Raw genomic sequence first — 23,676 nt, forward strand, 5'->3', positions numbered from 1 at the left:
ACTTTCGGTGAGCCCTGAATGGGGTATATTTACTGTTTTTAACTGTTTAGAAACAATACACAAACAAGATAGTCATAATGTATATGCACAATTTAATGAATAATTATAAATTAATACTCATCTGTTAATCCAGCAATACTTCCATGTATTGAGTTTTTTAAAATTTTCTCCAAACTTTTCTAAGGGCAAAGCATTATGTACTATTTGAGAAATAAAAAACAAAGAAAAACACTAAAAATGACCTTTTCATTAGTCACCAGCAGAATTTACTCATGGCTAGCACTGTAGAAAGACAAGACCTGGCCTACAGGACGAACAATTCACAGCCCTTGAGAGAATTATCAAGCTGGGTTTTAGAAACCTGGCTTAGCAAAACCAGCTGAAGGCTAGCCAAAGTCTTAGTAAAACTCTTCATGGCCCTTTTTAAGTAAAGACCATTTATTTATGGCCTTTAGTTAATTTATCAAAGATTCTAAAGCTTAAGCTAAAGCTTCTCACACCAGTTCTGGCAAGTACAGAGAAAGTCAGGAACAAGTCAGTTTGGGTCAAAATATGCATCCTGGCCAAGTACCCAAATCCTTGATCATCCCTTTTTCTTTTTTACCCAGCCCATAACTCAGAGCCAAGGGATTCAGGCACACACACAGAACAAGACCGACCCTCACTACTGTAGAATCCTGAAACCCAAGGTGTCTGGTTGAGAGAACACCTACATGGAATGGACCAACAGTTAGGATGGAATCTGCAGGGGTTGGGGAGGAGGCATGGAATCTACTAGGGGAGAAGAGATGGGTTGTGCAAAGACAACATTTTTGGGGACAAAAGCTTTCTTAGAGGGCCTAATCAGAAACATGGATGTGCAAACAGAAATAAAGGTAGAAGTGCAAAGATATCGAAGCCACAGAAGAAATCCCTCACCACCACCCCCTCAGCTCCACAAAGATTCATACCTATGTCTCTACAAACATTGATGAACAGAGAAGTGTCTGGATCAGAGTCATCCACCAAGTAGGCACCACTCAGCTTGATCAGAGGATTGAGATCATGCTTCCTCAACTCTTCATCAAACACGTAGCACGGCACCTGGAAGGGAGGAAGAGAAAAGCGAGTCTTCGGTACACATCTGCGTCAATCAGGAAAGCTTATGGCCAATGTCACACAACACTGCTCTTCGTTCTTTAGGGACTATCACGCTGTGGTGTCCCCTAATAACAAAAGAACTCAGGCAAAGGTCAATAAACGTCTTGGCTCCTCTGCGTTCTTTTCAGTATCTCTTCTTTGCTACGTGAGGACTGTTCTGCCATCATCTCTCACTTGCATTGCCAGGTTTTCCCTCTACTAGATTGTTTTTCTCAGCATGCCATGAGATCTACCACCTCACAAATGTCCTTCCTGGTACCTACATTCCCTCAGCTATCATCTCATGTCTCTGCAACTTAGAGCAAAATTCCTTCAATTGTCCCTACACATCTCCTCCTCTTCCTATATTCCATTCTCTCTTGAACACAGTCACATCAGCTTGCTGTCTTCCACTCCATCAAAACCCCGCTTACCAGGTCACCCACAACATCTCTGCTGACACGCCCAGCACTGGTGTCCTGCCTTCCTGTTACATGGTCTCTCATGGCACTGGATGCTCCTGATCATTCCCCACCTCCTGAAACCCCTTCTCCCTGTGGCTTGCATCCACAGGCTCCTGGTTTTCTTCTGTACCACTTCCTGCTCTTTTTCAGCCTCCTGGAAACACCTCTCACCTTCCCTCTAACTGACTCTCAATGCAGAGGTGTGCCACAGCTTACCGAGCAGCCCTCTTTCCTGTCTACGCCCAGTCCCTTGGTGACCTCGTGCATGGTTACAAATGTCTGCCAATGACTCTCAATTTCATGTTTCTAGCCTTCACCTTTCCACAGAACTGCAGGCTTCCACAGCCAACAACAGCAGAAGCTATGTTTATAAGCACAGACTCGAAGCAGAATGCTTGGGGTTCAAACTCTGGCACGAACACTTTGCATAACCATGAATGAAGGTAACCTCCATGCCTCAGTTTCCCCACGTGCCATGCTGGAATAATGGCAGTTATTCCTTCACAGGGCTGCTGTAAGGCCTGAGTGAGCTAAGGTGTGTGAAGCTTGGGGTACAGCTCCTGGCAGGTTGGCATCAGTGTTATTTATTGTTGTTGTTTATCATCATCACTTGGATAAACAAAACCATCCGAAATTTCACGTATTTAAAATGAGCCTTTGATTTCTCCCCCAAAACCTACTGTTGCCCCCACTGTTGCTCATCTCAACAAATGGCACCATCATTCAACCAGCTGCTTGGCCAAAACCTTGAGGACCCCGTCCCACCACCAAGTTCTCTCACATCCAACCATCAGCAAGTCCTGCTAGTTGTCCCTTCAGATTAAATCCTGGATCCACTCCCTTATTACCTCCACCATTGCCACCCTGTCCAAGCCACTGCAATCTCTTGCCTGTAATAGTATCTCAACTGGCCCCCCAATTCCAGCTTCAATGCCCTACGACCTCAGCCCAAGTCTCCACAAGCACAGGATTAGCACTTCAGAATTAAATCAGGCCACACTCCTCCCTGTTCAAAGCAGCTTCCCATTACACTGAGAAGGAGACTCAAACTCCCTCATGACACCGCCCTCACCTACCACTCTCCTCACTCCACACAGCCACACTCACCTCTTGATGCAACTCTGCCCTCCTGAAACTACAAGTCCTCTCTGCCTGAGATGTGCTTCCCCCAATACACACATGGCTCTTTCCCTCACTTCATTCCCGTCTCTGATGAAACACCACCCTTAGCGAGGCCTCTTCTGACACCTTTACCTAAAACAGCACTCTCCACCTCTCTGTCTCCCGCACTCAGCCTCACTTTTGTTCACAGCGCTGTGATGTATGATATTAGGTACTGTCATCTGTTGAGTTTTGTCATTTTCCTCCCACTAGAATAGAGGCTCCTCGAGGTCAAGGGTTTGTCACTGCAGGCTAACAATGATGCCTCGAACACAGCAGGAGCTCAGTAAATATTTGTTCCATATTTGTTCCATAAACTGTAAAGACGAGTTCCTCCTCTGGGTATTTCAATCCATCCTTACTTGGTTCTAATTTATGACCAGTCTCTCGTACCTATGAACTAATGGTCTTTTTATTTTAAAAAACATCAAGAAACCCCATTGTTAGAGTTGGCAAGACCCTGTGCTTTAAGAGAGTGCCTCTTTCTTCGTTTGTTTTATACAGACTCAGGAGGAACAAGTGCAGTTGTATTACATGGATATTGCACAGTGGTGAGGTCTGTGCTTTTAGTGTAACCAGCACGGGAATACTGTACCTTGTACTCATTAGGGAATTTCTCATTTCTCATCCCTCACTGCCCTCCCACCCTCTCACCTTTCTGAAGCTCCAATATTTATTATTCCAGTCTCTGTGTCCATATGTATGTATTATTTAGTTCCCACTTATAAGTGAGAATATGTGGTGTTTGACTAAGTTATTTCACTCAAGATAATGGCCTCAAGTTCCATCAATATTACTCCAAAACACAGGATTTCATTCTGTCTTATGGCTGAGTGGTATTCCATGATATACGTGTGTGTGTGTGTGTGTGTGTGTGTGTGTGTGTGTGTGTGTGTGTTCTTTACCTAGTCATCCGTTGGTGGGCAGTTACGTTTATTCCATACCTTTGCTACTGTGAATAGTGCCACAATAAACAAATAAGTGCAGGTATCTTTTTGATACAGAGATTTCTTTTACTTTGTGTAGACACCCAGTAGTGAGATTGCTGGGTCAAATGGTAGTTCTACTTTTAGTTCTTTGATTAATTTCCATACTATTTTCCATAAAGGTCATTCTAATTTACATTCCTACCAACAGTGTATAAGTGTTCTCTTTTTGTCTGCAACTTTGCCAACATCTGTTGTTTTTTGACTTTTTAATAATTGCCATATTTGACTGGTATAAGATGGTATCTCATTGTGGTTTTATAATGATTTGTATTTCTCTGACGATTAGTGATGTGTAGCATGTTTAGGAGATTCTTGGCCATTTGTGTCTTCTTTAGAGAAATGTTTGTTCATGTCCTTTGCTCACTTTTTAATGGGACTGTGGTTTTTCTTGTTGAGTTGTCTGCGTTCTTTGTAGATTCTGGATATCAATCCTTTGTTGGATGTATAGTTTAAAAACACTTGTGGCCATTTTGTATGTTGTCTGTTCACTTTGCTGACTATATATTTTGCTGTGCAGAAGTTTTCAAGTTTAGTAAAGTCCATTTGTCTATTTTTATTTTTGTTGCATTTGCTTTTGAAGTCTTAGTCATGAATTCTCTGCCTAGGCGAAGATCCGAGAGAGTTTTTCTGGGTGTTCTTCTGGGAATTTTATAGTTTCAGGCAGGCCTTGCATTCAAGTCGTTAATCCAACCTGAGTTAATTTTAAAATGTGGTGAAGAGACAGGGGTCCAGTTTCATTCTTCTGCATATGGCTGTCCAGTTTTCCCAGAACCATTTACTAAATAGGGGTGTCCTTTCCCCAGTGTATGTTTTTGTCAACTGTGTCAAAGATCAGTTGGTTTTAAGTATGTAGCATTGACTCTGGGTTTTCTATTCTGTTCCACTGATCTGTGTGTCTATTTTTATATCAGTCCTAGCTGTTTTGATTACTATAGCCCTCCAGCATAATCTGAAGTCAGGTAATGTGATGCCTCTAGCTTTGTTCATTTTCCTTAAGATTGGTTTGGCTATTAAGACTTTTTTGGGGGAACCACTTGAAGTTTAGGACTTTTTTCTAATTCTGTAAAAAATGATGTTGGCATTTTGATAGGAATTGCATTGAATCTGTGGATTGTTTTTGGCAACATAATCGTTTTAATGATATTGATTTTTCCAATCCATGAGCACGGATGTTTTCCCATTTGTTTGTGCTATCTACAATTTCTTTCATCAGTGTTTTACAGTTTTCCTTGTAGAGATTTTTCACCTCCTTGGTTAAATGTATTTCTAGTGGGTTTTTTTTTTTTAGCAATTATAAATGGGATTGAGTTCTTAATTTGATTCTCAGCTTGATCATTATTGGTGTGTAGAAATGTTATTGATTCTTGTACAATGACTCTGTATCCTAAAACTACCGAATTCATGTATCAAATCTAAGAGACTTTTGGAGGAATCTTCAGAGTTTTCTAGGTATAAGATCATATCATCAGCACACATAGACACGTTGACTTTCTATTTTCTGATCTGGATGCCTTTTCTTTCTCTTGCCTGACTGCTCTAGCTAGAACTTCCAGTACTATGTTGAATAGGAGAGATAAAAAAGTGGGCATCGTTGTCTTGTTCCACTTCTTAGGGGAAATGCTTTCAACTTTTCCCTGTTCAGTATGATGCTGGCTGTGGTTGTGTCATATATGCCTTTTATTATTCTGGGGTATGTCACTTCTAATAACTTTTTGAGTGTTTTTTTCATTAAGAGATGTTGAATTTCATCAAATGCTTTTTCTGTATCTCCTGAGATGGTCATACATTTTTTGTTTTTAATTGTTTAAATGGTGAATCGCATTTATTGATTTGCATACACTGAACCATCCTTGCAACCCTGGAATAAAACCCACTTGACCGTGATGCATTATTTTTCTGAAGTGCTGTTATATTCAGTTTGCTAGTATTTTGTTGAGATTTTTGAATCTGTGTTTATCATAGATATTGATCTATAGTTTTCTTTTTTTCTTGTGTGCTTGTTTGGCTTTGGTTTTCAGGATAATATTGGCTTCAAAGAACGAGTTAGGGAGGATTGCCGCCTCTGATTTTTGGCAACAGTTTCAGTAGGATTTATACCAGTTCTTCCCTGTGCCTCTGGTAGAATTCAGCTGTCAATCTGTCTGGTACTGGGCTTTTTTTGTTGGGGGGATTTTTTTTTTTTTAATTACTGATCCAGTTCCAATACTTGTTATTGGTCTTTTTGGAATTTCTATTTCTTCCTGGTTGAATCTCAAGAAGTTGAATGTTTCCAGGAATGTATACATTTCCTCTAAATTCTCGGTTGTGAGTCCACAGATGTTCATAGTAGTCTCTGATGATTTTTTTGTGGTATCAGCTGTAATGTCTACTTTCTTATTTCTGATTGAATCCTCTCTCTTCTTGGTTAATCTGACCAGCATTCTATGAACATTATCTTTCCAAAGAACCAATTTCTCATTTTGTTGATCCTTTGTACTGCATGTTTTGTTCTCCATTTCATTTAGTTCTGCTTTGATATTTGTTACTTCTGTTCTGCTAGGTTTCAATTTGGTTTTTTCTTTTTTCTTTTTTTCTAGTTCCTTGCAATGTGATATTAGGTTGTTAATCTGTGATCTATATTTTTGATGTAGACATTTAACACCACAAATTTCCCACTTAGCCCTGCTTTTGCTGTATCCCAGAGGTTTTATGTTGTGTATCCATTTTCACTGGTTTCAATTTTTTTAAATTTCCATCTTAATTGCATTGTTGACGCAAAATTCATTCAGAAGCAGGCTATTTAATTTCCAATTATTTGCATAGTTATGAGAGTTCCTCTGGGAATTGATTTCTAGTTTTATTCCACTGTGGTCTGAGAAGATACTTGGTGTCATTTTGGTTTTGTTTCAATTTATTGAGACTTGTTTTTTGGTGTGACATATGGTCCATCTCGAAAAACGGTCCATGCACGGATGAGAAGAATATATATGTTCTGTGGTTGTGAGTAGAATGTTCTATAAATGTCTGTCAGGTCTACGTGGTCCTGAATCCAATTCAAGTCCAGTGTCTGTTGATTTTCTCTCTCAATGATTGAATTCTATTATGGTATTGCTGTTCATTTCTTTCCTTAAGTCTACTAGTAGTTGTTTTATGATTCTTGGTGCTCTAGAGTTAGGTGCATATATACTTAAGATTGTTACATCTTGTTGAATAATCTCTTTATCATATAATGACCATCTTTCTCTTTTTTTTACTGTTGTTGATTTAAAGTCAGTTTTATCTAAGTATAGGTCTCCCTGCTTGCTTTTGATTTCCATTTGCCTGGAATATCTTTTTCCATCCCTTTAGCTTCAGTCTATGTCTTACCAATTAGTTGGCTTTCTTGTAAGCAGCATATGGGTGGATTCTGTTTTTTGAGTTTTTTGTTTTTTTTTTTTTTAATCCATTCTGCCAATCTGTATCTTTTATGTGGAGCATTTAATCCATGTACATTCAAAGTTAATATTAATATGAGGTTTTATTCCTGTCATAATGCTGTTTCCTAGTTGCTTTGTGGTCTTGTTTGCATAACTGTTTTATAAGAGTGTTTATACTTTTGTGTGTTTTTATGATAACAAGTATCAAACTTTGGTTTCCCTGTATAGACCTCCTTTGGGCATTTCTTGTATGGCCCATCTAGTACTGACAAATTCCCTCAGCATTTGTATATCTGGGAAAGACTTTATTTTTCCTTCATACATGAAACTTATTCTGGCAGGATACAAAATTCAGGGTTGACAGTTTTTTTTTCCTTAAGCACCTTGAAAACAGAAACCCAATCTCTCTGGCTTATAAGTTTCTCCTGAGAAGTCCCCTATTTAGTTGGATGGGGTTTCCTTTGTAGGTGATTAGATAATTTTCTCGTGGATGGGATTTTTTCCTTCACGTTGACCTCATACAGTCGATGGCTATATGTTGTGGTGAAGTCCTTCTTGCAACATATTTCCTTAGAATTTGTTGAGCTTCTTATATTTGGAGGTCTGGATCTCCTGCTAGACTAAAGTAGTTTACATCAATTACTTCCTCAAATACGTTTTCCAGACTTTGTTATTCTCGCTTAGTAATATCTATACTTCATAGGTTTGGATGTTTCATGTAGTTCCACACTTCTCAAACACTTTGTTCCCTTCCTCTGAATCTTTGTTTTTGTCTGATTGGATTAATTCAAAAGACCTGTCTTCAAGTTCTGAGATTCTTCCTTCTGCTTCGTCTAGTCTACAGTGGAAGCTTTCAACTGTATTTTATAATTCCCATAATACATTTTTCATTTCTAGAAATTCTATTTGATTTTTTTAAAATATCTCTTTGGTAAATTTCTCATTTATATCCTGGGTTGATATTCTGATTTCTTTGTATTGGTTTTCAACTTTCTCATGTATCTCATTAAGCTTCTTTAAAATTAATATTTTGAATTCTTTATCTAGTATTTCAAGCATTTCACTTTGGTTCGGATCTGTTTCTGGAGGATTAATATGATCCTTCAGGGTGTTGCAACACCCTGTTTTTTCATATTTCCAGAATTGTTACCCTGGTTCCTTCTCATCTAAAGAAACCGTCACTTTTTGGTTTGAATTTTCTTTTGCTTTGACTAGAGGGTTCCCCCCTGCCTTGAGAATGTGACTATAATGTATGCTGCATAGTTTTATTTGGCTTTGCTTCTGGATGCTTTCGGTGGCAAAGACTCTGTTTGAATTCCTTGGTTATAGATAGGCTTTGTGTGGTGGCTTTCTCATATATCAGTTGTAGTAGTAATATACCAGGCCGGGAGCAGGCTCAAGGCCTTCTGAGTAGCCAGGGTGTGGTGAGGGATGATGGTAACTGAGGTCATGCAAAGCTTGTCTCCTGCCGTAGCACTGTGCAATTGTGTACACAGTTGTGTCAGCAGATGAGCTATGCAAGTTCACCTCCTGGCCAGGAGTGGTACTCGCAGGAAAGAGGCAGCTGCAGTGGTGGCAACAGGATTTATGCTTGGCCTTTGTTAATGAGGAGACTACTCCCATGTCCCAGACAATGGGTGGGGCCATGCGACACCTAAGCATCGCTATCTTGTGTTCTGCCAGCAAGGCAGGTTAAGGAAGGAAAGCTGGGTGGAGCTGGGTCAGGCAAGCACATATTCAGGCTCTCCAAGAGCTGAGACAAGCACCGGCCCCAGTGGTGATCACCGGGCCTCCAGGGCAACATTCTAGGGAGGGACAGAGGCGCCTCTACTACATCAAAGAGCCTACATGGTAAGAAGAGGTGCAGCCTGAGCTCCACAGTATAACAGGCAATAGCAGGACCCACCAAGTTCTACTGCCCTTAACTCAGTGAGTCTCCCACCTGTGTCCCATCACTGGCTGCAGGCCAAAAAAGCCAGCCCAGTCCCAAGCAGTCTGTATTAGGTTGTTTTTGCAGTGCTATAAATGCCTGAGACTGGGTAATATATAAAGAAAAGAAGTTTAACTGGCTCATAGTTCTGCAGGTTGTACAGGAAGCATAGCTCGGCTTCTGGAGAAGCCTCAAAAAGCTTTTACTCACAGCAGAAGGTGAAGTGGGAGCAAGCATATCACACAGCAAAAGCAAGAACAAGAGAGTGAGAGTGAAACAACCGGAAAGTTTCAAACAAACAGATCTCATGAGAATTCACTCACTATCACGAGGACAGCACCAAGCGGATGGTGCTAAACCACTCACAAGGTACCCCCATGATTGAATCACCTTCCACCAGGCCCCACCTCCAACATTAGGGATTAAAATTCAACGTGAGATTTGGGGAGGGACAAAATCCAAACTATATCAGGGTCTGTGCTCGGATGGTGAAACTGCCCCAGGCTGCAAAACTCCCTGCCCAGGACAGAAACCATGGCTCTGAGTCCACACCTCTGCGGTACAGTTTCATGAAGCAGAGGCACCCAACTTCCACATCACAGCAAGAACTCAAGCCAAAGACGAATCCCCACCCAGGGTAAAAAAGGCCCTGGTCACCAAGTGAACCATGACTATGTGAAACATTCCTGTAAGTTTTATTTCCAAAATAACAATAACACACTGGCATCATTTCAATTACCTCTTCCAAAGAATATTCTAAAAATTCGTGTTCTCTGCCATCATTTCAAAGTAGATAGTTTTATTATTTTCTGTGGATAAATTTCCCAAAATTTTATTTCTTAGACTGAAGCTATTCACAGACAGGTCTATTTATTAAGTTAACTGCTTAATATTTAGCTTTCAAATTTCTCTTAGAAATAGGCTATCAAATCTGCAGGAACGCTCTAACCCACTAACCTTTTTCTCCAGTCCTGCTGTCAGAGATTCACAGAGAGCTAATAGAGTGAATCAAACGACCTACACCTACTCACAGCCTCAAAGGCACTCGAGCTCATTTCGACCATATCCTCAAAGCAAAGTCGCCTGTCGCCTAAAATACTTCCCAGACACCTAAGTGTTTCTACTAATAATGGAGGAGGTTAGAACCTCTAGAGCTCACAGGGTACCAGCACATGGAGCTTAAGCCTACCACCACATTCACGCAGAAAGGCAATGAAAATAAAAGAAAATTATTGTCACAGACTATAATTGGGTTACAGTAAAAAGCCACAAGTGCCTATTATCCTGCAAATCTAAAGCTTGTCATCCCACAGCAAGATTATACGAAAACATTAACCTAAGAGGGGAGTGAGTCAGTGGACTGGGTAGGATGCAAGACAAGATGCAACTCTCTAACCAGCAAAATAAAAGCCTACGATAGAAAAGGGAGCAAGATGGCATATGGCACGAAGGGAAAATGAAAGAACTCTTCGTTCTGAAAATAGCTCCATTTCATCAAGACACTTAGAGGATTCCAAGTCAGCAAGATCTGCAAGCACCCTGTACGGGGCAGGTAGCAACTTCTGGCTGTCTCCCTACTCCAGGAGGGAAGAAAAGACATGCCTCACACAGCACTCCACAAAATTGGAATGTGCATCGGAAAAACAGTCAAGGCTACTGGGGAACGTCCTCCCACTTCCTGCTACAGCAAACACAGCAAAGGAGACATTCATAAGACCACGAATTTAGCAGCCTGGGGAGCGAGGTTGTTTGCCAGCTGCAACACACCACACATTGAGTTAATGCTGTTTTATATATAATAATCTTACTTTTATAACCCTGGTAAGACTGCGAGCAGGCCAGTTCTGAATTTTGTCTGTTCCCAAGGGCACTAAGGTGGGAGGTATATTTACACAATGCTTTAAAGAAATAATTATCTTAAAGCCCCTACCAGAATCCACTGAACAAACTCTAACAATAGTTTTAAAGGTGCTGTTTGGAACTACCAAGATTTTTGTCCATCAAAATCATTCTAAATGTGACAGAGCAAAACGAATAAATAAATGAGATATTAGTAAGGTGTAGAAAGCAAGACTACACTGACACTAAACCAAACTGAGATTTTTTCTTCTTTAGGGAATGAGTGTTTTATAAGTACATAAACCTTCAATACGTTTTAAAGTTATCATACCATAGCCTGTAAGATGTAATCAAATCAAACTGAAAACAGAAAAAAGGGCATACGCTTTATTAAGATTTGCTAACAGTGACAGTACTACATTTTTAGCAGTCATTATGCTTTTCAGTTCTTTCCATTTAATCTATCTTAAGACAAAAAAAATGAGTTAGTGAATATGAGTATGTCCTCCACACCATTAGTCTATAGGCTCCCTGAAAGCATTCCAAAATTTAACAAAATTCCTACTGCTTAGCTCACAATAGGCTCTCAATAAATGAAAACTCAATGAATAAAGCCCCAGATGCCAACTACACCTGAAGAGATAAGAGAGTACAAATTACAAACGTTTCTCATGCATCTTCAATCTGCTTCTAAGAGAAATTACATGTCATTGTTTTGAGAAAAACACAGACTATACCTCCCTACTTCCACCCCAACAACTATTGAGAACACAGATCAGCACACTTTCTTTTACAAAGGGCCACGTGCTATCTACATTTTGGGTTTTGTTGGTCACATAGGTCTCTGTGGCATATTCCTCTTTGTCTTGTAACAATCCTGTAAAAATGTGAAAACCATTCTTAGTCCTGGGCTTGTACAAAAAAAGAACCAGGGCAGGCTTTGAACCATGGGCTGTAGTTGGTGATTTCTGACCCATAGAAAACAAACTGCTATTCATTTTGGAAAGCAATTTTTTCCTAGGTGGTAGAAGACACAACTGTCAATTCAGCAACGTGAGGTAAGAGGTACACTCAGATAAAACAAAAAATAAAACAAAACAAAGGGTATCATGATCAGATTGGAAAATCAGAGCACAGGAGAGTATCTGTGGGACTGAGAAGTCTGGGGTCTAACAGGAGAGCACAGGGCACTGCTGTCGCCTCCACCTCCCACAGGAAGCAACTCAGATCCGACCAACTGGACACTTGAGGATGACTGTGTGTGGGGCTGGGCGTGGTGGCTCACTCCTGTAATCTCAGCACTTTGGGAGGCCGAGGCAGGCAGATCACCTGAGGACAGGAGTTCAAGACCAGCCTGACCAACAAGGAGAAACCCAGTATCTACTAAAAAAAAAAAAAAATACACACACACACACACACATACACATATATAAATAAAATTAGCCAGGCATGGTGGTGTGGTGGCTCATGTCTGTAATCCCAGGATAACTGTGGGTCCCTGCCCGAATCTCGTGTCAAATTGTAATCCTCAACATTGGAGGTGGGGCCTGGTGAGGTGACTGGATCATAGGGGCAGATTCCATCTTCCCCTCCTTGCTGTTCTCATGATAGTGAGTGAGTTCTCGTGAGATCTGGTCATTTAAAAGTGGGTGGCACCTCCTGCTCCCACTCTCTTCCTCAGGCTCTGGCCGTGTGAGGTGCTCGATACTCCTTTGCCTTCTGCCATGACTGTAAGTTTCCTGACGCCTCTCCAGAAGCAGATGCTGCCATGCTTCCTGTACAGCCTGCAGAACTGTGAGCCAATTACACCCCTTTTCTTTATAAATTACCCAGTCTCAGGTGTTTCTTTATAGCACTGCAAGAATGAACACACTGCTCCCACCCTCACCCTCAACCCCCAAGCAGATGTCTGTTTTGAGATGCTTTTCCTACCACTAACAGTATGTCATCTAACAGCTGCACCTAAGTTTTTAAATAAAGTTTACCTCTGACACTACCTCCTAAATATCAGCCTTAATTCTTTCCACTTTAAACTTTTGTTTTTTTTTATTGAATGCTCCTTATGGTTTTTCTGGGAGGCAGTATTTTACCACTTCCACTTCCATATGAAACTGTCTTTCCCTTCATAGATGATCGTATCTGAAAAAATCAGTGATTTATTATTCATAATTTCATCTGAATTAATGTTTTTAAATAAACATTTCTTTTTGCCTTATTAAACTGCATGGTATTAGGCCACCAGTAAAAATTACTGATTATGACTATTCATTAGTTCCTGAATCCTTAAAACCTTTGAAAATTCTTAAAAACAGAAAGTAATAGAGAAAAGCGAGATAATTAATTAAGATTGTGATCAAGGTGAGAACAGAAAACTCCCTTTAGGATCTCAGGTGGTGGGCATGGAGAAGCGGCAGAAGGAACACAGTCTGCTCTTCCCCAGGACCAGGGAGAATCAAGTAGCAGTGCAACATCAGGGAGTCCAGGCTGGGGAAGAGGACATTTCATCAGCCAACAAGAATGGCCTGCCCGAGAGATCCATTAAACACCACCACAACCACAGTTAATAACAATGTAATTTATTCTTGCATATTACTAAGAAAGTAGATTTTAAGTGTCCTCACAACAAAAAAAGGAAGTATGTGAGGTAATGCATATGTAATTAGCTCAATGTAGCCATTTCTCAATTTCAAAACATCATGTTGCACATAATAAATACATATAGGTCGGTGTGTACGTATACAGATATATATACATACACTCACCCAAGAAGGATGTCTTGACCAAGGAATGCTGTGTTCAAATAACAAGGAGTGGACGTAACAATAACAGTAACCTAGAAACCTAGTCTCTGAGGTCAGCTGGAAAGGAATTTAAGGGGCACCTGGCCTGGACTCACATTGCAGCCAAAAGTCATCCCAAGGCTGAGGAGAGGGACAGACAGATTACACAATGCAAACAGGTAAAGGAGACTTATCAGAGCAGGGTGCAACACAGGTGGAACACCAGGTGCAAAGGAAGATGAAGCAGTCCGTGTCAGAAACAGATGGCCCCTGTAGGTAAGAGTGAATACTCTAAGCCCAAGCCCAACCACGCGACTTAGTTTACTGAGTTGCACAGCACCAGAAACCAAGAACTAACTTGCCCTATACGGATGAGCCATTCTATTTCCAATCTGGACCAAAAATCACATCCTGTGATATTTTAAATGCCCTGTCCTAAAAATAAGAATCACTCAGACAAGTTTTTAAAAATTAAATCACATGGTATCTCTGCTCAAATGCAATTTTGAAGCTAAAAAAGATTTTCATCCCGAAAGGTTAGAATGAGTATTTGAAAGGTAAAGCTCCCCGGAGTATACTTCACAAGCATGTAAGTTTGAAGTTCCCATGTTACCTCCTTTTTTGCTTTAAATATGTCTTTCTTGCAGGCTGCAGTGGTCCTCCACTCAAAGTAGTGCACACATTCTGTTGCGGTTACAAATTCAGGAGTTCCCTATTAAAAAATAACAATAATTATAATAAGTTACCACGCCACATATTGTAAAGATTCTTCTTTAAAATTAGAATGCAGTAAAGGCTACTAAAATAAAGAAAGCAGCAGCAAGAAGGGCAAGGGATGCAACCGCTTTAGTTAAACAGGGTCATCAAGACGTTCCCAAATCTGAAAATTCTAAGACCAAAGCTTCATAAAATCATGTTGGGATTTTGTGTAACTAATCCAAAAGCATTCTACCACCCCAGCTATGCAAGTACAGTGAGTGAGTTCATGGGAAGAAATCCTCGATCATTCTCCTCTCAAACTCCAAATGTTCTCTTAAGCAAATGCCAGCAAACCAAAGCCAGGAAACATGACCTCATGCTTTCCGTGAAAAGGCTCCCATGAGAAGTCCATCTGCATCTGATCAAGTTAGTACACCCACCAGACGCCCACCCTCCAAGGCAGCCCCTCCTGTTAACCGCGACCAGAGTGGACTACAAACAGGCCGATCACAGCATAGGCAGGGTGACACAGGCACAGCAGGAACTGGCCTCTACGCTCCCACGGGCAAGTCTAGGGAGTTATCCTTCACAGTTCTATTTCTGGCATGGTGAACACCGAATTCATAAAGGAATTAAAGTTAAAACAGCAGCTATATATTTTATTCTGTAATATAATTCTTCTCATTTAATGCTGTTGCATACAGATTCTTTTTTTTTTTTAAGGTCTCAATATGCACAACGATGCACTTCATATGCGGATCCAAAACTAACAACGTTAGTTTTATTTGCAAAGTTCTTCAGATGAGACACTGTGGACCTGAAGATGCAATAGTCACAGTCCCAAACTCTAAAATGGTATTTTAAAGCAATTTAGTAGCCACAGAGTTTCACTCGACCTGACTTTCCTAAAGATTGGGTTCTTACTCTGATTCAAGAACATTCATAGAATTTGTATACCAATTCCTTCTCCAAGAGCTAAAACAATTATTTACTGCAAGTTCCTTTCCAAAAACTAAAGATTAAAAATAACAAATTACATACAATTTGCCCATAAGAACAATCATAATAATTTACACAATGATGCCCTCTTTAAACACCAGGTAATATCCAAAAAACTTGAGAACCTCATACCCACGGGCCAAGGCTTCTCCTAAACAGATGTGGCTATCTCTAATTTAATATAAATGAGGAAAGAAAAGTATTTTTAAAAAAACTAAATACGCTGCTCTAAAACCGATCAAAATGAAATGCTAGGAGAAGAGGTTTTAGAAAAAAAAAATTATGCCTGTAACGTAAACATTAAACAGTGCACTGATTTTTACCACACTAATCACACTTAATTGTAGTTTTACAAAAGACGTGGTCCATGTTTTACTTAAAAGTTGTAACAAGTTTAGAATTTGTTTACTTATTGGTTCTTGATGGTGATGGTGATTTGGTAGGGTTTTTCTTATTTGTGTTTCTAAGTTTGCTTACCGATTCTTCCTGGAATACCTCTACAGCCAGAATACCAAGGGGCAGACATTTTTTTTTTTTTTTTTAAAGAAATATATCAAGTGTCTGTGTGGACTCACCAGGGTTTTCCCACACAGGAAGGCAATGCTGCTCTGGACTCTGTGATTTGTGCCTGGCCGGTCACAGCTCACTGTTGTGTTGAATTCCAGGAGAGATCTGGTTGCACTTCTCAAAACAGAGTCACCTATTTGGAGAGAAAAAAGAGTGAACAGGCTATAAAATACACATAACCAAACAGCTATTTCCAAGAAAAAGCAAATTAAAAGTAGCATTGTAATTTATCTGATAGCTTATAAATTTATAAAACTTTCCTTTCCCAAAATTTTCCATCTCAGGAGTGCCATCTTTACCTTGTCTGCTGCTTTCCATACATCAGAAAGGTCCACAGCTATACGCCCATCAATCTGTCCCCATTTCTCCACCTCTACTCCCACTAAAGCCACTACCTGCGCTCCAGCACTGGCTACCAAACTGCTCCCCCTGCCTCCAGACTAGTCTGATCCCTCACCAGCCTCACTTCCTCATCCATCTTGCACCAGTGTGATCTTCAAAAACACAAATCAGAATATATAACTCAGCCACTGAAATTTTTCAATACTTCCCATCATATATGCTACAAAATCAACATTCTCTAGAAAGGCCCATAAGTACAGTGACCACATCTCTGTTTGTCTGGGATATTACTATAACAATCCAGAATAAAAAGTCTATGTAAAAATCAATATGATGGGGGTTGGCATAGGAATAAACTGATGAGAAGACTAGAATAGAGACCAACTGACTAGAAGAGAGAGCATAGAGACACAAATGTGAATTAAACTTTGATTATGACAGAAGTAATAGATCAGGGAAAAGAGGAAGCTGTTCAATAAGCAGAACGGGAAATAAAAACAGAACTGGAAACAACATGGTTATCCATATGGAAAAAGATAAAACTGGATCCCTATCCAGTACTGGGTACAAAAACCAACTCTAAACACAAGCTTGTCCAACCCGTGGCCCGTGGGCCACATACAGCCCAGAATGGCTTTGAATGCAGCCCAACACAAACTTGTAAACTTTCTTAAAACATGATATTTTTTGTGATTTTTTTTTTATATCATTAAGTATTATGAGTATTAGTGTATTTTAGGTGTGGCCAAAGATAACTATTTTTCCAATGTGGCCTAGGAAAGCCAAAAGATTGGACACCCCTGTCTAAATGGATTAAAGACATAAACATCAAAATACAAACTTCAAAACTTGGCAGAAATCTTAAGATAGAGAAAGATTTCTTGACTCAAAATGATTAACAAGGTTGACCTATTCAATTTAAGAGTTTATACTCATCAAAAAATAGCTTAAAGAAAACAGAAGTTACAAACTGGGAAAAACACAGAACTGGTAAAGAACCAGCATCAAGAATTTCTACATACATTCACACGCAAACAAATAAGAAAAAGAATTTTTTATATATAATTCCAGGAAATAAAGGACGATGAATTACCTCTGACTGAGAAAGCACACACCATGCCAGAAAGGAGAGAGAAGGAAAAATCCACACCTAGCCACACAATGGTGGATTTTAACATCCAATGAAAAGAAAAAATTCTAATCTAGGTCACACGCAATAGAAACCCAATATAAAATGAACAAGACATGATCAAGCAAACCGAAGAAAAATGTACATCAATAAATATGTTAAGAGATGTTCAATGTTACTGGTGATCAAGGAATTTCAAATCAAGACCAAAATGGTATACCGTTTACAGCCATCCCTCTGGCAAAAATTAAATACCAAGTGTCAGACGTGAGATGGCTCAGAGCTCTCCTGTATTGCTAGTGAAATGTTAACTGGTTCAACAACTATGTAAGTCAGCAGGACATTATGTCCTAAAATTGAACATTTGTGTGCCCTATGGCCTAGTTATTCCACTCAGTTATTCCACTCTTCTGAAGAGCAAAAACCTGGAAATAACCAAAGGCCCATCAACAGAAGAGTGGATAAATTAACTTTGGCAGATCCACGCAATAAAATATTACAGCATCCAGAAGGAATAAAACACAGTAAAAAACAACAATATGGTTGATTTGTAGTAATATTACTGTTATCACTTAAGTCCCAAAAAGTTACACATAGGAAGATATACACTTTAATAAAGTTAGTTGCATACACAGATTTTTTTTTGGAAATTAGATACAGTAAAAAAAAAAATTTAATACAAGATGGGAGCTAACGATTACTTCTAGTGGAAAGTCAAAGAGGGAAAAGCAAAACAGACAGTGGTTACTGCCAAGATCCTAGATTTTTGTCAGTAACAGGGCTCACTACATTACACAAAACAACTAATTTTTTAAAAGGAAAAAAGTTAGTCCACGGATTAACACATGGATCACTGTATGTGTCATGAGTTCAGGATGCAGCTAATCCAATCCCATATACACCTGAAGTCTTGGGGCAGGGGCGAACCAGAAGTCAGCGCCGCCCCACGACACCAGGCTGATGGCCCGGTGGTTCTTCTGCCTGCATGCAAAAGTCGGCCAGGATCATCCTTCCCCATCTGCAACGCCCAGGGTCTTTTCTAAAACCTTTGCCCAGTCGGCTCAGCCAAAAGGACACAGAAGCCCTGCAGAGGCTCTGAAACCAAGGACAGTGCCCCGTGGACAGCTCCCTCGCCTGGACAGCTTCCGCGCCTGGACAGCTCCTGCGCCTGGACAGCTCCCGCGCCTGGACAGCTCCCGTGCCTGGACAGCTTCCGCGCCTGGACAGCTCCCGCGCCTGGACAGCTCCCGTGCCTGTACAGCTTCCGCGCCTGGACAGCTCCTGCGCCTGGACAGCTCCTGCGCCTGGACAGCTCCCCGAGTCCCGCCCGCGGTGGGCGTGTCTGGGAGGCACTCAGCGGGGCCGGGGCGGGCTCAGCGGTGCCGAAGTACCCGCCTAGGGAGTGCAGCTGGAAGTGCGTGAGGGTTGGAGACGCGGAAGGCGCGTGGGGCGCAGCAGGCACACGGGGCATGCAGAGTACAGGGAGGCGCGAAAGGGGGAGGCGCGAAAGGGGGAGGCGCGAAAGGGGGAGGCGCGAAAGGGGGAGGCGCGAAAGGGGGAGGCGCGAAAGGGGGAGGCGCGAAAGGGGGAGGCGCGAAAGGGGGAGGCGCGAAAGGGGGAGGCGCGAAAGGGGGAGGCGCGAAAGGGGGAGGCGCGAAAGGGGGAGGCGCGAAAGGGGGAGGCGCGAAAGGGGGAGGCGCGAAAGGGGGAGGCGCGAAAGGGGGAGGCGCGAAAGGGGGAGGCGCGAAAGGGGGAGGCGCGAAAGGGGGAGGCGCAAAGGGGGAGGCGCTGGGGAGTGGAGGGCGCCGGGTGGTACAGGGGATAGGGAGATAGGCACAAGGGTGGGGAGGTGTGGGGGCCGGAGGAGCATGAGGAGGCGAGGGGTGCGGCGAGGCGGGGAGCAGAAGGCAAGGAAGCCTCGGGAGGCACGGAACCCCAGGAGGCGCAAAGGGTGCGGGGAGGCACGGGGCCGAGGAGGCGCGGAGGACCGGGGAGGCGCAAGAGACCCAGGAGGCACGGGGTCCTGGAGAAGCGCGAGAGCCAGGAGTCTTGGGGGACATCGGGAGGTGCAAGGGACCCAGGGAGGCTAGAGGAGCTCAGGAGGCACGAAAGACTGCAGTTGGGGGAGGAGGGGGATGGGGTGGGTGGAGGATGGGGGGCGGCCGCTACAGGCAAAGGGATGCAGCATCTCCTGGCAGCTTCAGAAGGCAAGCCCCCAACCTCGTGTCCTGTTCGCACACAGGGTGACCCCTCTGTGCCAAGAGCCCCTGCGGGTCCCTCATAATGTGCAGGTCACGTCCTGAAAAGGAGGCAGAAAAAAAGCCCTGGAAGCGGGAAGGGAGTGAACCAGCGGCACGGCCAAGCTGGCGGCCACTGCATCCCTCAGCGGTAGACCCAGGCGGGGCGCACACCCACCCCTCGCCGGCTTCCTCGCAGCCCAGTGGCCAAGGGCAGACACCGGCGAGAGCCGCGGAGAATCGCGGCCTCCCAGAGAAGGGCCGGGCAAGGACTGCGGGCTGCAGCCACCACGCCAGGCCCCCAGCCTCTCCCCAACATGCCAGGCCTCGGCCTCCCAGACTGCAGACCCTAAGCTCCAGGTTCGCAGGGCTGCGCGCCGGAACCCCTAGGACTCGCTGGCAGAGCCTCTTTAGAACCACATTAGACCAAGCTGTATCATCTTTTATGTACAAAGTTGTTCGTTGTTTTTCAGCTGCCAGGGCTCCCAGTTTGAGATCACGTCACCGGATCCTGCCCAGATGAACCAAGCTTGCAACACGGGGGGAATCCAAGCGCTAGGACTGAGGAGTGGGACTGAAGTAAGAAGCGCACACCGCAGGGCAAGATCCAGGATCCAATCAGATAGAGCCCTGGTGTCATCTAATTGCAAGATCCAATCAGATCACACCTTATTACCATAAGCTTATAAAACCCCACCCAGCCCCCGGCTCGGGGAGACAGGTTTGAGCTTTCTTCCTGTCTCGTCGCAGTGCAGTCCACTCTCTCCAGCAAAAACCCTGCACTTTGGTGTTTGGCTTTCCCTGGTGCACTGGCAGACGGGTCCGGTTTGGTCTGGTGACACTCTAGGCCGTGCTTACACACTCACCAGGCCTACCAGGACACATTCGCCAGGCCCTCCAAACCATGCTTACAGTAACCACTAGGCTGCACACGCGGGCCCTCCACACCACACACCACACCACACCACACCACACCACACCACACTTGGCCGCACCCCCGGAGCCGCACCTTCAAGTTCTCCAGAATCCGCAGGGACCTCAGTGCCAGCCAGGCCACACAACCCAGCACTCCAAGCCACACTCACTAGACCCACCTGGACCACCAGGCCACACCTCCGAGTGCTCCAGATAGCGCTTGCCAGGCCCTTCCAGACCACACTGGCCAGGCAGCACCTCGCAGCCCTCCAGGCCATGCTCTCAAGGGTACCACCATGCCAGGCTGCACCGGGCCCTCACGTGCAGCTCGGTCAGACCACCAAGTCACACTCTGCCGGCCCACCAGGCCGCACTTCCAAGCCCAAGCAAGCCCACAGTGATTAGGCCTCCTCGAAGCCACAAAGCCTGGTGATCCTGACTTCACAAGCAGCCCTCCTGCCTGCCGCAGGGCTACAGCAAAATTATATTATTGCCATGGCAATTAGAACCTACAAGGCAGAGAACCCTTCCTGTCCTACTTCCTGATTTGCTCAAGCAAGTCTTTCCTCTCTCCCCTGCACACCCACTTAGCGTTTCCTTCAACATACACTATTCATGCTATTTTGCCAAATTAAAAAAAAAAAAAAAACTCATCCAATTTTTTTTACTTCCAGCTTCTCTATTTATATGGATACTCTTTTAAAAAGATATTTATTTTCTTGCTATCACCAACACACTCCTTGGCCACCCCTCTTGTCCCCTGAACTGGCTGTTCCCCCAGAGAGACACACAGCTCACTCCTTCAACTTGAGGTCTTTACTTACATGTCACGTTCTCAGTGACACTTACCCTATTTAATATCCTTGCACACACACCCCTGAGCCCTCAGTACTCCTGATTACCCTTCCTTTCTTTTTTTATAGCAGTCATCATGGTTTAACGTACTACTTAGCCATTGCTTTTTTCATCTGTTTCCCACCCTACTAAAATGTAAGCTCCATGAAAAAAAGAGATTCTTGTCTTTTGTAGTGACTGACTCAATTCCAGTACCTAAACCAGGGCCTACATATCACTGACAGTCAAATATTTATTACAAATAAACATTAACTGTTGGCTGTTTTAATATAATGCATACATATAATTTTAGATGATTTAACCAAGTAAATAAGAAAATACACTATAAATTACTGAACCATACCCATACAGATTGTTCCAGCATATGTGCCACAATAAACAATGCTACCAAAAACCTTTTGTAGAAATATCTACATATAGTACTACTACTTCTATCCGTTTGAGTCACAAAAGATTATGTGAATATACGTTTTAAAACGTAACAGGTATTGCCAGACTATCAGGAGAGACCATAAATCAGATAAAAACATGAGTTGTATCCAAAACTCAACCAGGTAGCATCTTAAATATCCAACAGAATTCTAGGTTTTAAGAAAATAAAAGACTTAAGAGGAAAAGGCATTTTCACATCTTATGAGTCAAAGAGATGAAAGATACAATCCAATGATCAATCCAGATGCCTGCTCTAGATTTCTGTGAATGCATACAAGAATCAGACACTACCAAATCACTGGAAGTCAGGGGCCAGGCTCTTTAGAGTAAAGGAATCACCTGGGACGGCGACTACAGTAGGACTCACTGTGTCCTACCAGGTCACTAGCAAGAAGCCAAACAGAATTCCAGGCTCTAGTGGTAACCTCAATTAACACTGTTCCCTAGTGAGTACATTACCTCAAGTTAAATGGGCTGGTAACAGGCTTCCTGAAATGGATATGGAGCTTTAATCCTCAGAAGGTTAATTAAAATCATAATATTAATATTTGATGTGATAGGAAAAATGTGAATGTACTTGGTATTTTTACTGCAATATTTAATATAACTCCAATCCAAAGTTTATAACTCAGCAATTAATTCAGACTTATGCCACAGTATTAGAACATTTAAGAGAATTTTAGGTTTATCATAACTAGTAAATATATAAGAATTATTAAATATATAATACTCTTAAATGTATAATTATTATTACACTGAATTTTTAACTGTTAAGTCAGACGTCTGAGGTACTTAAAAAGGAAATCAAATACAGTTGACCCTTGAACTGCACAGTTCTGAACTTCCCAGGTCCACTTATACATTGATTTTCTTTCCCCTCTGTCACCCTAGAACAGCAAGACCAGTCCCTTCTCTTCCTCCTCCTACTCAGCCTACATGAAGACAATGAGGATGAAAATCTTTATATGATGATCTACTTCCACTTACTGAATAATAAACATACTTTTTCTTCCTTATGATTTGTTTTTTCCTGAGACACGGTCTCACTCTCTTACCTAGTCCTGGGCTCAAGCAATCCTCCTGCCTCAGCCTCCCAAGTAGCTGGGACTACAGGCATGTACCACCATGCCTGGCTAATTCTTTTACTTTCTGCAGAGATGGGGTTCCACTATGTTGTCCAAGCTGGTCTCAAACTTCTGGGCTCCACTGATCCTCCCACCTCAGCTTCCCAAAGTGCTGTGATTAGAGGTGTGAGCCACCACATCTGGCCTGATTTTCTTAATAGTTTCTTTCCTTTACCTTACTTTATTGTAGGAATACAGTATTTAATACATATAATATGCAAAATATGTGTTAATCGACTTCATGTTACTGGTAAAGCTTCCCATCAACAGCAGGCTATTAGCAGCTCTGGTTAGAGGGGAGAAGTTAAACGTGGATTTTCAACTGTGCAGGGGGTTAGTGCCCCTAACTCTAGTGCTGTTCAAGGGTCAAATGTATATAAAATGTATAAACCACTTTAAAATGTGAAGATAATTAGGTTGCAAATGGGACCAAATATTGTTCACAGGCCCTATAAAAATGATGGCTAACATTTGCTAAGATTCACATATGTAGTATCATTTGCCTAAGGAAACACTAATGTATGATTATTTTAATTTCTTCTGAGCTCCTTGGATGTGTGGATAATGTATGATTCCTCAATTTAAAATAATGTAATGTTGCTTAAACCAGCATTTAGGTCTTCATATTTGTTTCTCACTATAAAAAATTTTAGGGCAGCAGTCCCTAACCTTTTTGGCACCAGTGACTGGTTTCATGAAA

At 42.3% G+C, this 23,676-nt stretch overlaps 1 protein-coding gene across 1 annotated transcript in view; it reads right to left on the bottom strand.

The window, feature by feature from the left end:
• Positions 1-23,676, bottom strand: part of IGF2R (insulin like growth factor 2 receptor) — a 135,018-nt gene that overhangs the window by 80,685 nt on the left and 30,657 nt on the right. Inside the window, exons 3-5 of the mRNA XM_030929460.1 lie at positions 15,951-16,075; positions 14,291-14,389; positions 951-1,083 (exon numbers count right to left, since the gene is read on the bottom strand). Of these exons, the coding sequence (XP_030785320.1) occupies positions 951-1,083; positions 14,291-14,389; positions 15,951-16,075 (357 nt within the window). The remainder of the gene's footprint in view (positions 1-950; positions 1,084-14,290; positions 14,390-15,950; positions 16,076-23,676) is intronic.

The sequence above is a fragment of the Rhinopithecus roxellana genome, chromosome 4 (assembly GCF_007565055.1).
Source record: "Rhinopithecus roxellana isolate Shanxi Qingling chromosome 4, ASM756505v1, whole genome shotgun sequence".
Taxonomy (NCBI): Eukaryota; Metazoa; Chordata; class Mammalia; order Primates; family Cercopithecidae; genus Rhinopithecus; species Rhinopithecus roxellana.